The sequence below is a fragment of the Neopsephotus bourkii genome, unplaced genomic scaffold (assembly GCF_033783945.1).
Source record: "Neopsephotus bourkii isolate Nb327-2 ecotype Australia unplaced genomic scaffold, CSIRO-AGI_Nbou_v1 NB_71, whole genome shotgun sequence".
NCBI classification, from domain to species: Eukaryota; Metazoa; Chordata; class Aves; order Psittaciformes; family Psittacidae; genus Neopsephotus; species Neopsephotus bourkii.
In genome coordinates, this window is record NW_026900588.1 from 1,217,357 (window position 1) to 1,234,449 (window position 17,093).

General features: G+C 42.2%; 1 protein-coding gene across 2 annotated transcripts in view; it reads right to left on the reverse strand.

Moving 5' to 3' along the window:
- Nucleotides 1-6,301: 6,301 nt before the first annotated feature.
- Nucleotides 6,302-17,093, reverse strand: part of FOXN2 (forkhead box N2) — a 31,393-nt gene continuing 20,601 nt past the window's right edge. The window contains exons 4-6 of one of the 2 annotated variants that reach the window (XM_061354036.1): nucleotides 16,286-16,347; nucleotides 11,820-11,888; nucleotides 6,302-11,071 (exon numbers count right to left, since the gene is read on the reverse strand). In XM_061354036.1, the coding sequence (XP_061210020.1) occupies nucleotides 10,554-11,071; nucleotides 11,820-11,888; nucleotides 16,286-16,347 (649 nt within the window). In that variant the 3' untranslated portion in view covers nucleotides 6,302-10,553. Of the gene's footprint in view, nucleotides 11,072-11,819; nucleotides 11,889-16,285; nucleotides 16,351-17,093 lie in introns of both variants that reach the window. The other variant, XM_061354027.1, reaches the window with a different exon arrangement.

The window sequence follows — 17,093 nt, forward strand, 5'->3', positions numbered from 1 at the left end:
CAAGAATGGAAGTGAGTGGAATGCCAGCCAGTGTGGGGTCATTGCCACGGGACCCACAAAACACTACCTTCTGCAAATACACCCACACAACTATAAGAGCACGTTGTGGCAGCAGAACTTAATGCAAGCTAAAGCATGACATCGTGAGCAAAGAAATCCCTTCCAAGGGTCAGTGCATTTTTGCTTGTCTTGTTGCCTTTTGTGGGGGAGAATGCAAAACAAGGGATATACAGTGGAACTGAGGCCATACTTTTTTATGTCTGTGCTCAGCAGCTGGTATAATGGGTGTTGAAGTTTTGATGCTTAGTTTCAATATGTTCTATTTCCAAGCTCATTTATCCTCCCTTCCCTGCTCAAACAGTGCCTTCCCCTCTATCCCATTAATAAGAATTTGTACTCACATAGTCTGTGAATAGGTGCAGGTGGAGAAATGAAGAATAAAAGAGTACCCTTTGAGTTATGCAGAATGTTTTCTGTGCTCAGTGAAAATAAACTTCATTGTCATCACTTACATGCTTACAAGTATTCACAACAAAAGGATTTCTAAGACATGCAAAAAAATCATAAATGATGGGAAGGGAGCCATCTTCAGTCATCAGACTATTGCAAGCAGTGCATAAACCACATCCTCAGAAGCTGCAAACACCCTAAACTGGTGTTTTGTTTCTGTTACCTTAGCAACAGCAAGTATGAACAGCAGGATGTGTGCTCACTGTACACGCTCGTTATTTCTCATGGTGACTCTGTAACAAACCGCTTTTTGTTCATAACCTTTTACCTCTTTCAAACTCTGTGCTGATAGAAAAAGGAAAGTACTCAAAAAAGCCCAACAAAACAAAAGAAGGTCTGGGCACTTCACAGGACAGTTTATCTTATTATTTGTGGTCCTCATTATCATAATTTCACTGTTTCCATAGCATTTAAAAATAGAAATGAAAACAAGTCTCTGTCTCTCATATCCCTTCCCAGCCCATAGGAGAAATAGCTTGAGTCATCTATAGGGTGTGTGCATGGCTGGGGGAGTGGTGCCTTTGTGTTAAAAGAAATTGCTGAGAACAAGAAGATGAAAAAAGCCTGAGTAGGCAGCTGCCTGTGATAATTCAGAGTTGACTTTGCAGCTCACGTTCCACTTGGGTACAACACATACCAGCCTTGGTGCAACAGCAGCAACTTCTGTAGCTTCACAGCAAATCCTTACTGATAATTCATAAAGCAGCAGAACTTGGAAACACCTGAGAAAGTTTGTTACTTCCATTTTGTTGAATATGAAATTAGCCCTCTTCTAGGAAAATTAAAACTTTCCCTAGCTTTGACATCTTTTGTTGAAGTTCTACACATCTGCAGCCTCGTTTCCTGCTTTTCATACTTGAAGGGGCCATTGTTGAGAAACATTGGCCCAGCTAAGACTGCCTGTACTCAGGTTCTACAGTCTTTTATGTTTGCTGGAGAAAGAAAAATACAATGTACATTAAATCCCTAGAGACATATTGTCCGGTTGCATAGAGAAAGATAAAAGACTGAATTGAGAAGGGGTGTTATGAAGATCATACAGTGAGGAGTGGATGCTCTTTCACATACACCAAGTGTGGACACAGCCTTTGACGGAAGTCCCAGCTCACCCATATGAGGAGCTGTTACCTGCAGCAAACATGGCATGGGTTTGTCTTCATTTTCTCAACTCTCCAGAGACAGACCCATGAGCAGAGAAAGAAAAGGGAGCTGGAAGATTTTCCAGCAGTTTAGGAAACTTTTTAATCACAACTATTCCCGTTCATGAGCATTGTTATTTTTAAAAAGATTGTGGCACCTCCAGAAGTAATTTGGTGTGCAAAGAATGTTATGGAAAAAGAAGCAGGATGGAGGAGATGTGGGGCAGGGTTCCTCATTGGCAGAGCACGGGAACAGGGCACAACATACCATGTGGAAAGAGAAGGCTATGTACAGGTATTTGTACATCGCAAGCCCTTGAACTTGAAGCACTGGAAGGGGTGATGCCTCAGGAGGATGGAAATGCAGCAGGAGAGTGTTACCATCAAGCTGACTGCTGGAAAAAGTGCCTTGGCAGAGACAGGTTTGTATTTGCAGATTAGCATGAACTGGCAAAAAGAAACAGCATGAGGAGCAACGCAGTGTCCATTTTAAATCCTAACAATGGGAGGAGGAAGAATCTTAGGTGGGATTACGAGGCTGGGATGAACTATATTAGCATTTTTAAAAAGTTATGATAACCTAATTTTTTTCTTTGTTGGTTTTGGGTTTTTGTGGGTCGTTTTTTGTTTTATTTTTACCTACGTTTTAGGGGGTTGTTGTGCAGTTCTCAGTGGGTTTGGTTTTTTTCTGGTTGCGATCCTGACCAGTAAGAGCAGCTTTATTTCAGCTGTGTGAAATAGCACATACCACATACCTTTAAGGAGCTAGCAGTGAACTTGAGTGCACTTACAATGCACTTACAAGGACATGTGTAGTAAATAATGAAGGGATTATATTTAAAAGATGGGAGTAGTAAATAATGAAGGGATTATATTTAAAAGATGGGAGTAGGCGTCCAGGCCGGTGGACACTTTAGACAGAAATAAAATGAAGAAAACTATTTACAATTCAAACAAACAACAAAACAAAACAAGAAAACAAAACCCCACAACTTCCTTATGCTTAGTGAATATTCTATGTAATGATTTCAAAGATTTTCCAGTATTAAAACCCCTTTATATTTCAAAATGACAGCAGGTTTTTTGAATGGTTTTAGGTAAGATGACTTGCTTCTTAACCTAGATGAAATTCAGCTAGAAGGAAGAGGACACATAATATCACTAAAAATTGAAGCTTAATTGTGATTGCCAGCTGCCCATCTGTAGGCATTCGTTCATTTGAAAACCAGCATTCCTTAGAAAGAAAGTAGGTGCACGGCAGTTGTGTGAGCCAGCAAAGAAAGGAAGATTCACCAAATGACAATGCACTATTTTCCACCTCTAATTGCATCCCATCTTTCTGTGTGTAGGTCATCACTGAAATGAAATCTGGTACCAAGATCTACCTGGGGTGCTCACCAGGGGGTGAGATGCTTCTTCTCATTATGAGCCACTATCTATGATAAATAAACCAGCAACACTACCAGGACCAGGGTATTTGTGAAGTTGGACACCAACAAGTAGGGATTAACAACCACATCGAAAATAATGAGCCTTGACAGATCTAGGGTTAAATACTTTAAAATTAGATCCTGCTGAAAGCTGAATCTTGTCGCTTAGCAACGGCTGCATGGGATGCTGCTGTCGCTCAGCGGATGCTTCTCTGGGGAGTTAAGATTATGCTCACAGAAAATGGGTTATGATTGGGTCAAGGTGACATCATGCAGCACGCAGCATCATTTTTTAAGGTAGCATTGAACATGATCACTCTCAAGTTAATGCCACTTGGAGATTTAAGGAGACTTCCTTTCTATTGAAATGACTGAGCCCTATCTACACCTCACCCACCCCATGGAAGGGCTTGCAGGCTGCACGAAACAGCAGGTCATTTTGCCCAGCACACCATCATCAGAACTCAACAGGTAGAGTTTTAATCTTTTCAAATTACTCAGAGCCAAAAGAAATCAAAATGCCTGTAATTTGTGGAGGTCTGACTATGTATTCAGAGCATGGAAACCTTCACCAGCAGCTCAGAAAACATGCTTATGAGAGAGAATAAAATGCACCCTTGCTGAAAATAACTGAAAATGTAGTTTGCTGAGTTTATTTTAGCATCTAAAACAACTGGGATAATGGAGATACCAATTTAATTAAATCAAAAAAAAAGCTTTCGAGGCACAAAATCTATTTTTAAAAGTGATGCTGTGTAAAGGTTGATACAGGCACCTACAGAGATTTTTCTGAACATCTGCCCAACAGCAGAGCACATAAACACATCAGGTGGTTCCAAGGTTGGTCTGGTAGGGACCAACCTGCATTTCTAGACACGAAAATACCCAAGTGCTTAACTGGTAGCAGTGTCTTTGGAATGGATACAGAAATTAGGTATTCAGTCCAATCCTGTATGCTGCCTATTAGGGCTTGGAAAGTCAAGATACTGTGGAAACAGAGATTATGGCAACAAGCATAAAAAAAATGCTCAGTACACGTACCGTGTTTTAAGAAACTGGATGTCCTTCTCTGAACACTGAAAAAGCACAGACAAGTAAGTGTTTGAGGGTAGTCATTCTGATGACTCAAATGAAGTTTGACAATGGCAAATGTAGCATCTCCTACCAAGACATGAGGCAGGCATCTTTGATCTGTCCCCACTGTAACAAACAAGCAAAAAAACCCAAACCACCCTGTAGATGACTGCAAAATGAGCTGAATAACAACATGCATTGATGAAATACATGTCATGGCTGACTGATCTTGTCTTGCTTCCTTTAGTTGGATGGACTGTGCCAAAAAGCTCCTGGTGAGCAGGAGGGTCACCAGGAGAGATCACAAAGAATCAGGATCAAGACAAATCTCATTAAACCAAGTTCCAGGTCATGAACCACCAACTTCTGCCAACTGCAGCCTCACCATTTGGCAGCGATGGAGGAGAACAAAGACATGGACATATTAGTAGATAACAGGATTAGTCAACTCTGTGTGACCAGGTAAAGGCCATGGACATAGCAGGCCAGAGTGGTGCTGCAAGCCACGGAATACTAAGACCAGGTTTCAAAAAGCACCAGCACTCCAGAAGAGTGTCTATAGCTCTTCTCATGTGCGTGCCAGCAGGGTGAATTAAAATGAGAATTGATGTACAGAGGAATGAAGATCATGTCTTCCAAACAGAAACCAAATAATTTTGGTTTGTTTAATAAGAGCCTAGGAAGGGAAACAATTGCTTTTGTACTGATGCAATAGGAAAACAAACAGTCTGATGTTTAACTAAGAGCTGGTTAAACTAACACTGGCAGAGGGTAGTTAATAATCTTAGGTTAGCTATAAATAGTTTGTAACTGTAAGAGCAGGTACCTTTCAGCAGAGCCTTCTGGAAGAAAAGGGAAAACAAGAACACCCAGCTGATCTGAAGACTGAAGGCTGGAGCAGAGGTGATAGGGCTTTGACATGTCAGGTGCAAGGACAATCCTCATGGGTAAAAACAGGGAAGAGAGTCTCTATGTCCAAGTAAGCTGGGAAAGTTGACAATAACACTGCTGGACTGATATTCACACCTGATTACCTCTAAGCACACCAGATGTTCACAGCTATGTGTATTTACTCAGACTATTCAAACTAAGCTCAAGAACTGTGAAAGTATAACCATGTTCTGTGTCAAATTTAGACAGCCATTGTTTCTAAATTATCTATTAAGTATTTCCTCCACAAACGTCCTTAAAATACAGCTGGTATAAGTGGGTAATTACCTCAGTTAATGCTTTATTCTGAGAGCTGTGGCTCCATACAGAGGGTAATTTCCAGCAAAGTTGTAATAGAGGAGAACACTCTTGGGAAATTTAGCAATGAACTCCAGGCTCTCTTAGCATAATATAGTGAATAACAATTAGACATCATTAACATATGATACATAGCTGTGATTTTGTCCAAACTAATTAGAGCAGTTGTTCTTTTATCAGTATATTAAGATGAACACTAAATCAAAGATATTAATAGTGCATATATATTCTGTAATTTGTGATTTAAATTGTTTTTTATATGGTGATGAAGGACAGCCTTTGTTAAATCTCCCAGATCACTGCAAGTATTGCAGAAGGAACAGATGCATTTCCATCAGATCCTACAGAGGAAACTTAACTCAGTGATACTACTAGGTTAAAAAAAGAGGTGTACCAATGTCTCCTTTTAAAAGAGAGAAGCATCATGTCCCGTTTTGTGTCCCCCTCCGGTACTTCTGCCTCTCGGGCAGTGGAAGGTCTTCTGTATAAATGGATAGTTTATGTTTGTTTCCTTAATGAAAGTAAAAGGAGTAAAGGGAAGACACCATGCATCTCTCCATAAGCTGCCACACTGTGCAAGTGTACAAGGCCAGGCTGTACGGGGCTTTAAGCTCTGCTGCCCTTCTATCAGCTCCTTGAGTTCCAGCTTAAAGGGTAAAATCTTGGCCTTAAGAAGACACTCTTCAAATATTACCTGGATGAACCTGACTATAAGCAAATCCTGCTGTGGACTGAGAAGGTATTTAACAGATGACTTCCACATGCATGCAACTGTCTTAACTAACCTACAATGAATGGCACATTTTGCTTTTTACACTAGCCCAGTCTCATGGATGAGGTTTAAATGGGAAGATGGGGCCCTCAGAACAAGGGTCTGTAGATAAAGAGAGCACACAGCGCTTTCTGTTTGCAATGCTGTTTATTTTAGAAAAGCCCCTTTGATCATCAGAATGAAAAATGTGGGCAGAAAAAGTCACAAATGTTATAAAACAAAGTTTATTCTGCAATATTTTGTCATAATGAATTGCATCTCTTTGGTAAAAATAAAATTTATAAACATTTTAATTAACAGAGATTAGCATACAAAAAACTAAACTTCTGTAAATCGTCTTTAAAACGGGTAAAAGACTAAACCGGAGGAAAAAGGGTTAGAATTGGTCACATACTGGCAAATTTATTCTAAACAAACCCAAGGACATTGCTTATGCTACATTAGAAACAAGCTAACAGGAACAGTTTAAAACCAACTCTGGTTCTTTTGATCAGAAAGCATTCTTACAATTCACTCTTAAATAAATAATAGTTACAATGACTTGGCAATTATAAAATGTTTTGTATCACTATATGGCAGTAACATAATACTTATAATTATGCACTTTTTAGTTTGAGGAAATGTACATTTATAAAACAAGACTTGATAATGGCACTGGCAGTTAGGTGTGAAGAATGTGCTTTAAGATATAATGGCAGGTGCAACATTTAAAATACTCTACCTTTTCTTTTCAATAAATATTTTGACTACACCATTATTAACGTGGGTGAGTGTACTCTGCTTTCACCAGAGCTTGTACTTACTTTTCAGGCTGATGAAAAGTTGCAAACCATACAACTTCCATTTTACAGCTGCATTTCAAAACGTTTGATGTGACTTTTGCAAAAGCAGTAATTTAGTATGGGAATCTGAAAGGCAGATACAGGTTTATATTGTATTCACATCAGATTCATCCTCAACAGAGCAGCCTCCCTTGTACATGAGCCTCATACACTTCTTCACTGCATTTAAAGAATTGAACGTGGTTCGTTAATACTTTGCTTGCCAAAATATATCAGAGTCAACCATTGGCATGAACACCTTACATATGTCACTAAAAAGAAAAACCCAAACCCAACAATCAAAAAACTTTAAATTATACTCCATTTATACTATATACACCAGGGTCTGTAACTGAGGTGGCAAACAAACCCAAACCCAGTGCTAGGTATGGAAGCAAAATGAAGGGTAGCTGTTCTCCCACTACTAAGAGGGGTGCTCCACAACCAAGCAGGTGGCCTTTGCCTGCCAAAACGTGCAGGCAGAGGTGTGGAACAAGGTCAGGGGCACTTATTGCCTCCCGTCTCCTTCAGGAGGAGAAAGGGAAGATAGCAAAGCGTGAAGAGTGCAGCCCTACCGCACCACTGTGCCCAGGGAAAGGCTGTGATTGCTTCCCCCCTTCCACAATTCCAGTTCTCCCAGGCTGAAAGCTGTAAGGACAGAGGCAGCTTTCATTGCTAACTTCAGACTAGTATGGTTTTATTGCTCGTTGCATATGGTAATTAAATGCACTGTTAGCACCCAACCCCATCCCTTCAGAAACACTGAAACACTGAAGTTACTGTCACCAACATCAGGGTTAACACCAGCACAGCCACACTCCTAGTATCAGCCTTCTCAAGTTTTGTCTGAGGCAAAAAAGCAATTCAGAACCAAACCACAGAGCCAACCATGACCACTTCCAGAGTACCTGGGACCTTGATCCAGCTTTCACTGGAAGCTACAGAAAAGCTGCGACCACCTTCAGTGGGAGCCAGGCAGCACCCCCCTCAACAGCATACTACGGAAATCACGGCACCGAGCAAAATCCCAGTCTGCTAACAGTATTTCTATGTAGCTGGATCCTTATTTTCACATAGACACAAACTCTGCCCTTTGCAGTTTTCCATCCAAGTACAAAAGCAATCCATGAGCAAAAAGCAATTCCAGCAAGCATTCATATCTTCACATCTCAAAATCCTAAGAACAACTGCACTGGGACTTAAGTTTACCTTTAAATAGCGAGTTTTCCTCCTACTATCCATCAGTAACACATCCAGTATCAGATCTAATTGGCTAATGCACCACTTGTGATACCCAGAAGACATACACATCTGCACACATGTTGCCCTGTCACAGCTGTAGGCTTACGGATGTTCACACAAAGAGGAATGCAGCAGAGTATTTTTCTTCCCTTTCAAGAGATCATTCTTAAGACTGAAGTATTTGGGGAAAAAAAAAACAACAAAACAACCAAAACTTTTTCTTTTCCTAGTGTTTGTGCTTTCAAAAGGAAAAATAACATTGGCTTTAAATTCCAAAACACAAAGAACCTCAAATATTTCAGGCTTGATCCAACAGCCACTGAGTCAGTAGGAGCACCACTGTTGTCTTCAAGAGGCCCTGGAAGGCCCTCAGAGCAACAGATCTTCAGCAGCATGGCTGTGTTAATGTTTAAAGTACACAGTTTATGGCAGTATTCATGAAGAGACTAACAAATAAGGCAAAAAACCCCAAAACCCAACACACAAAAGAACCACACTGGTCTAAGAAAGGCCTCCAAATAGCCAGAAAAATACCCTGTTAGGGAAAGGGTAGCTGTTGGCTGAATCCAGCACCGTTTTCAACAACCAAAACAGTGGAACACTGGTTTCCTAGGTGGCTCTGCTCCTAATTTTCAATCAGTTTACCCAACACCTGCTCAAGCGGTACCTTCACATGTTAGCAAGAACATTGATGGCACACCGTGCTATCTTTCAGGAACAGGAAAGATGACCTCGATAGCTGTCTACAGTTCTGCAACATACTTAAGGCATCCTTATATGCACAGTACTGTTAAAACCCACTCCAACAGAACTGCTTACCCATTTTGAACAGAAAACTGAAAGAAGAAAGTCCTCATCTACAGGAAGCTGTACGCAGTCAGCACTGATCTTCAAAGAACACTAAAAATTGGAAAAAAGAGGAAAAAAAGTCCACCAGACAACTAAAACGTTTTTGGCTGAAGGATGCCTGGGAACTCTAAAGAGATTCTCTTATTGCAAAAATGAATTGTGAAGGAATTTCTTCCCAAAACAGAGAGGTCCTCCTGAGTGACAGTGCACATCCAAAGGATGAAACCTTGCCTATTAGATGCCCGTATGTGGCAGGAGGCTGATGGGATTCACACAGCACAAGGCACAGTGATCAGGAAACAAAAGGTATGGACAGCCCATGTGACAGAAACAACAAGAATGGAGGAGGGAGGAAAGGGCAAAAAACCCCCAGAAGTAACTCAGGGGTCAGTGATCCAAAAGGAAGTTCTATTTTGTCTCTGATAAGGGGTAAAATGTTCCCTTTTAAGCAGCTGTTCACCTCTTAGCCACCTAAAGCCTGCACCTTGTCCATGTTGTCACCACCAACTGTGGGGTCCTTCTCCCCTCCACCCCATGAATTTATATAGGGGAGCAGAAGGGTAGGTGTTTCTGCACTATGCAGCTACTACATAGTTATCAACAGTGGTGGTAACACAAGGACAACATCAAACTTGGCTTTCACTGTTGACTGCATCCAAGGCGCACATACGCGTGCATGCATCTGCATGAAAAGGGCACATGCAACCCCCTCAAAAAGGCAATTTGTCTTAAGATGGAAAAACCAAACAAACCCCAACCTGTTTTCTTTCAGGAATCTGACCTGAACACAGCAGATCTGGGGGAAGGAGGACAAAGAAGAAAACTGTGGGTGGTACCCACCTCACTACCCCTTACTCACACTCTTCCAGGGGATACTCTGCCTCCTGCTGAGAGCAGCTCCTGGAGTGCTCCAGGTTTCCAGCCAGTGTCAGATGGGCTGAAAACTGCAACCATGTGGATTTGTTTCACCAGCCTTCCAACCAGGACCTGTCTCAGAAGAGTGAAGAGAGGATGGGTGGGAGGAGGCAATCAAAGCCAGGACCCCTTTTTGTTAAACCCCTTTCTTTTTTCTCCTCCTTTTTAATCCTTTATGCGGAAGTCAGAGCCCTTAGACAGGGCAAAACTCCCTTCTGTGGATGAGGCCAACAGAGCTGTAAATACGATCCACAATGTGCATCTGAACAAACGTATCTCTGGGGGAAAGAAAGCAAAACCAACTAAAAGCGATCATTAAGGAGTATGCTTTCAGGTTTTCACAAGTCATGCACCTCTTCTACTTGGAGAAGATTAAATAACTTTTCTTTTTAGGCAGTGATTTAAAAATAAATGGCTAAATTATAGTTAGCGCCAAAAATAAAAAAGCAATGAGTCCTCTTATGGCTTTGATCTCCCTTGTGAAGGGTAAAAGTAGAAGAGTATTGCCACAATTAAAAAAAATATATGTATATATTCAACACTGACAAACATACTATTTCTTCCTTTGCTTGTGACAGTGGGTCTTTGCAGTACTTATTAAGGAACTCAAGCACGTTTGGATGCCAGCAAGGTGGAGCAGAGACCCTGCTGCTTCTTTCAACTCTTCATCAATTTCTTGACACAACTCCTCGAGTGCTTTGTTGCTAGGCTCACTTTCCTCAGAGGTATCTACACAAGGTTGGGATGCATAGCCACTGTCTCCAAGAGGATCATCTTCATAGTCAACGTCTGTATCCACTTCGCTGTGAAACCCTTCGCTGCCATCACTTCCATCACGGCTGGTCTCGGAGATAAATTCATACACCTCGTCAAGGAAGGACAAGGAAGACACACTGGACCTAGATGCGCAGCGCTGGGAGCCCATGCTGCTGGCACTGTAGTTGTGATCCTCTTTTGGATCAATATTGGTGGCTGCAGAATCGTTTCCCTGCAAATTTATGGAACTGGGAGGATTGAATGCACTGCCATAACTCCTCTTCTTAGGTGTCTTCAGAGGCTGAGGCTTCTCACCTGTCAAAACCAAGATTCGTCAGTAAGCAAAGACTCCACTGAGATCACCTGCAAAATCATAGAGTGGGTTGGGTTGGAAGGGACCTTAAAGCTCATCCAGTTTCAGCCCCCTGTCATGGGGCAGGGACACCTTCCACTAGACCAGGTTGCTCCAAGCCCCATCCAACCTGGTCTTGAACACTGCCAGGGATGGGGCAGCCACAGCTTCTCTGGGCACCCTGTGCCAGCGCCTCAGCACCCTCACAGGGAAGAACTTCTGCCTTATATCTAACCTAAATCTCCCCTTTTTAAGTTTGATCCCATTACCCTTTGTCCTGTTGCTACAGTCCCTGATGAAAAGCCCCTCTCCAGTACCCTTGAAGGCCCCCTTCAGACACTGGTAGGCTGATATGAGCACACTCTGGCTGGCTGCAAAGTAAACTGAATGTGAGTATTTAGGAGTCATAGCATCTTGTGCTCATTTACTGTTATCAGTGGAGGACAACGGTCTTCAGCTAATCACAACTAAGAGCTGGAGAAACAGAGAACTAAAAAACTCTGCTTCCCATCTAGCACAAACAGGGCAGGGGAAGAACTTGGCTGAAAAAAACCCCCCAAGATTAAATGTGAGGGGAAGAGAAGGTGGTTCTGTAAAATGCTAATAAGAATAATCAACCCAGAATTGCTTCTCAAATAGACCATACTTGTTTCCTGCAACATCTAGCTTCTGGGTAGAAAAGAAAAGCAAAGTAAAATGGCTTATGCTTACAGTCCAACATCCCTTGTTGAATGGAAGTATTTAACAGCATCATTGCAGTAGCAGCATCAATATCAGATTCTGTGAAAGAGAAGCAGCAAAACATTAGATCTTTAGTAAGCCTGACAAAATGAGGCCCCTAGAACATATGAAGAATATATAGCTGTATATACTGGCCTACAATAAAGGGCAGGGCTGGGAGAATGTATGAATTCAGACAGAACATGACACTCGTACAGTGCAATACCATTATAGAACAGCCTCGCATCTTATCTCTGATACTCAAATGCTGAATTCTCACACTGCACTTACCAAAGCTGAAGCCAAGAATCATTAATTAGGCATTCATATGATGATGCTGTTACTATACTTACCAACAAGTGGCTTTTGTTGGTACCAATTGAGAGAGAAAGATTACGCATATGGCACAGAAAAGCATCTCAGCAGCTTCTTACCCTGGTTATGTGAATATGCAAGGCTGAGAACGAACGTGCCCGTTAATGCAGCACTAATTCAGCGCACCTCTCTCCTCTGGCAGTAATCTGCACACTAACAAGTCAGATGGAAGAAATCGAGAAGACAAGGAGGGAAGGGGGCACTGAGCCACTTCATCTAGAAAGCACGGGGATCTAAATAATACATAGGCACTTCAAAAGGTTTAGGTGAACCGCAGCACTTTCAGCTATGGTAACAAGCGTTGCTGAGGAATGCCATCCTTTGCCACCCAGATTGCTTACATCTCAGAAAGGGCACCTTAAGGATATTATGACAGAGTGACATTGCTAACTAGAATCAGGTGAAAAGGAAAAGAAGCAAGCACACCTTTCTCTCTCATTTCAGGACACACTCATGCACTTTAAAAAAAGAGGAAATCCAAGGTCTTCCTTCCCTGACATCCAGCTATGGATCACAGAATCCCAGACTGGTTTGGGTTGGAAAGGACCTTAAAGCTCATCCAGTTCCAACCCCCTGCCACGGGCAGGGACACCTTCCACTAGACCAGGTTGCTCCAAGCCCCTGTGTCCAACCTGGCCTTGAACACTGCCAGGGATGGGGCAGCCACAGCTTTTCTGGGCAATCTGTGCCAGGGCCTCAGCACCCTCATAGGGAAGAATTTCTTCCCAGTATCTAATCTCAATCTCCCCTCTGTCAGTTTAAAGCTATTCCCCCTTGTCCTGTCCCTACAGGCCCCTGTCAGTCCCTTTAGGCACTGTGAGCAGAGCAGAGGTGCTCCAGCCCTCAGAACATCTCCGTGGGCTCCTCTGGACTTCCTTGAGCAGGTCTGTATCCCTCCAGGATCAATACATATGGTACACTAACCAGGAAAAAGGGGAGCAATGAGACAGTGAGCTCTCACAAGAGCCTTGGTGTCTCAGAGCAAAGCATTATGTCCAAGGTGTATGTAAGTACGTATTTCTCCCTTGTTTCGCTCTCTCTCATTTTAAAACCAGCATACTTTAAGGTCAATCCCACTGCACGCACGAGGCTGGGGTTTTTTCCCTGTTATGTCAATACTGTTTCTGGCGATAGAGCCCCTGAATTTCCAAGTCATATGTATCCAGCCGACAAAAAAGACATTAAAACACAAGCATAAAGAATTACTTTCCTTCACCACTACCATAACCAGAAAGTGAAATATTCCTATTCCTTCCTTGCTATCACAGACATTTGGTTTTAACATCTGATGTTGGTATACAAGCACCACCTTGTTAAAATGACAGGCAATCAGAGGCATTAATGCAACAGAGAATTACTACCTGCAGAGAACATCGCTGCATCTTAGAATCCCCAAAGAATGAGGAAAGACACTTCCGCAGTGACTCCTCAGCAGTACTCTGCATCACTATTAATGTGTTTTGGCTGCATTTCTGAGTATTCTCCTCAACAGAGCAGTGTTTTCCAATCTTATGTCTCCCCAGGAGAATGGCTGAGGAACCACCTTATTCCAAGGAATTCTTTCATTTGCACAGCAGCAGCCCTATGTGACCCCAGGAACATTAATGGCTTGCCTCCAATGCCAGGGAGATGCTGAACAGGTTCACCCAGCTCAAGAAGTTAAATGAGAGCAGATATATGTTATTATTTTGGCACCTGCAGTGTAGCAAATTGGAACAGTTAGCATCAGACTGGCAATCTCCAAACCTGTCAGAAGGACACACCAGCAAAATCGTTGAGGGAGATTTCTTGTATTCCCTAACAAGTCATTATCCCATTCTGCGCAGTGCTTGTCATCCACACCTGGACGCTGTTGAGTTTTGGTCCCTGCTATACCATATAAAAAGAGAACAGACTAGAGAGGGTTCAGAGAAAGGCCACAGGGATGGACTGGAAAGCCAGGTAAGGACAGACTGAGAGGGCTGGATTTGTTCAGCCTGTACAAGAGAAGCCTCAGGGCAGTCCTCATCACCATGTGCCAGTATTTAAAGGGTGGCTACAAAGAAGATGGAGACTCCCTTTTTACAAGGAGTCACATGGAAAAGACCAGGGGGGATGGGTACAAGTTAATTCTGGGGAGATTCCAATTGGACACAATAGAAAACCTTTTCACAGCCATTGCAATGGTCTCCCCAGGGGAGTGGTGAATTTCCCAACATTGGACACTTCTCAGATTTGGCTGGACAGGGTGCTGGAACATCTGGTTTATGTCATGCTTTGCCTAGAAAGGTTGGGCCAGATGTTCCTTGAAGTCCCTTCCAACCTGGGATTGTATGATTCTGTCATTCTGGTCCCTGGGAATCCCAGACCTAGCAGCTCTACAGAAGCCAGCCAGCCAAGGATGCTTCCTTGCCACCTGGGTACCACTGTAAAACTTCTGTCTGGATGCATGGGAATTATCATCTGTGGACCAGGCAGCTGCTCGGTCTCTAAAAATACTTGGCTTTGCTGCCTAACCAATGGTTTTGAACTGTGGCCAAAAACTAAAAACAACCTTGCTAGCCTACTGTGCTAGCAAAAGCAGAGCGCTGGATGTCTGCTGTGCTGCTCAAGTCCTCCTTCATCAGGGGCCTTTCATTAACCCTTTGAAAGGGCTTTAACAACGCTCCTCTATGATAAATTAACTTATGCTCACTTTTCCTTGGAATCAGCCCTTTAAAAACTGAGCACAATTCACAGCACTTTAAAAAAACCTTAGTATTATTTTTGACAAGGAGAAGCTTTCAATGTATTAAGCTTTAGCAGCAAGGTGCAAGACCTGGGCTGAACAGGCTTCTTCAAAAGAAATGCTGTGATTCCCAGCAGGCTGACTAACATAGTACCTTCTGGTACCAAAGCCCACTAAAATGTCTTAAAATAAGGCTTTCTTAAAAGTACATATGGGAAAATGAATGAAGTAACCATCTCCTGTTCAAGAGCTGTTGCTTGCTTCCATTTGCATTTGACTGCCAATGAAAAACAGATTTCCATCTTAAATTCACTTTTTGGTTTTTAAATCTGAATCTGGCTGGCTGCTTTTCCTCATGAAAAGCAAAAGTAGAAACCCCCAGGCCAGAACTATGGCCAAGTTATTGACTCTAATGCTCATTAAAACCTGTCAGAGCTCCTGCCATGGCTAGAAAAGATTACTCATCCATGGTAATACACTGAGCATGACTCGGTCAGATCCAATCTTTCCCCACCAATTTTTGGTGACTACAGTTAAACTAACATTTATATTACATAAAAGCTTTTGGATGTGGACATGACTTGGTTTCTCCTGCACCTACTTCGTTGCTAATACAGGAAACACAGAGGGTTACAAACTTGGTTGAGGGGCAGTACTGCATGCAGCCTACAGTATCAAGACCTGTATTTGGAGTATATATATGTTAAACCCACCCTATTCTTCTCTCCCAAGAGTTAAAATGAACATTTTACAATTTTTAAGGTGACACCTTCAACTAAACAGACAACATGAGGCAATTCTATTCTCTGGGTTAATATCCAGAACTCAGGTCTTCCTGCTTAATTACACTGGCAACGACACCAGCTTGTACCCATCTTCTTGGCACGGGAGTGAAAAGGATCACACATCTGTGAAACACTCATCTGAAGTATACTCATTATTCCCATCATGCTTTCCCACCCACTTGTATCAAACAAATAGTTTTAAGGGACTTTTCTGTGGCCACATCCCACCAGTTTCATACATTAAAAGTTGCTGCTTTTTGTTCTTGGTACCCAATAGAACTAGCGTAGAGATGTGCAGCTTTCGGATTTGTTTTCTACTGAAATATTCATTCTTTAAGCAGGTTGTATTTGGGAGTGATGGGCCTACTATATACCTTGCTGGCAGAATAAGACAGCTTCTGCTACATGGTGAAATTCATCTGAGGGATTTAAACTTAACACACAGGTGGCTAATATATGAAATATGCATTCAACTGCATCATAATGTAGCAGACCCTTCGGAGCAGGTCCATACACAACAGGAGCTGGGCTTCAGCACACACTTGTGACTAAAGCCAGGGGAGCAAAGCAAATGAAAATGAAACATTTACCTTTGAGAGATCGGCCGTGATTCTGCTGAAGGACTGAAGTTAGGTAGTGAGGGGACACTGACCTACTGAAGAGAAATGCAACAGGTCAAAGCCAAGCCCTGATTAGCCAAATGATTTCTACAAAGTCACAATAATACAATCATAGAGAGGTAAACACAAAACCAACCTAATCACCACAGTTTGGTGGGCAAGCAATCGCTATTGCCCTTAGTAGATGGCCTGACACATTGGTTGATGGTTTACAGAGCAGTGTAAGCCATCAGCAGCATTAGGAAAACACCTCCAACCACACACACTAAACAAAAGTCTGGTGGGCAAGAGATACTAACTTCAACAGAGTTTATGTACCTACCTAAAGACTGGATTTTAAACAGTGATTTTTACTAAGTAAAACCTCCATGTAAACAAGACATTAGCTTATGCAGCGATGCTTAGAGCCCAGGAGCAACCGAATAGTTAAAGACCAGTAGTGTCCATTTGCTCTTTGAAATGGTAGTGGGAGATTAACAAGAACAAAAGGTAGTGTCATGCCAAAAGCTGGGGAAGAGCCCAAAAAAAACCCCTTCAAACTAAGATATCTGCTCATTTTTAAGTTATCTGAAGCTGGGCTGCTTTGGTGATGCTGTCTGCTTTGTTGTGCTAGGAGATCAGCTTTGCGCCTAGCAAAGTACCACTTAATACCTTACAGCATAAAGGTCAAGTTAAAACTTTCACATGGTTTTCTACTGCACACCCAGTCCTAATTATTCAGTTCATTATAAATATAGTAGCAAACACAACAGAAAGAGGACACAACTCGTAACACTGC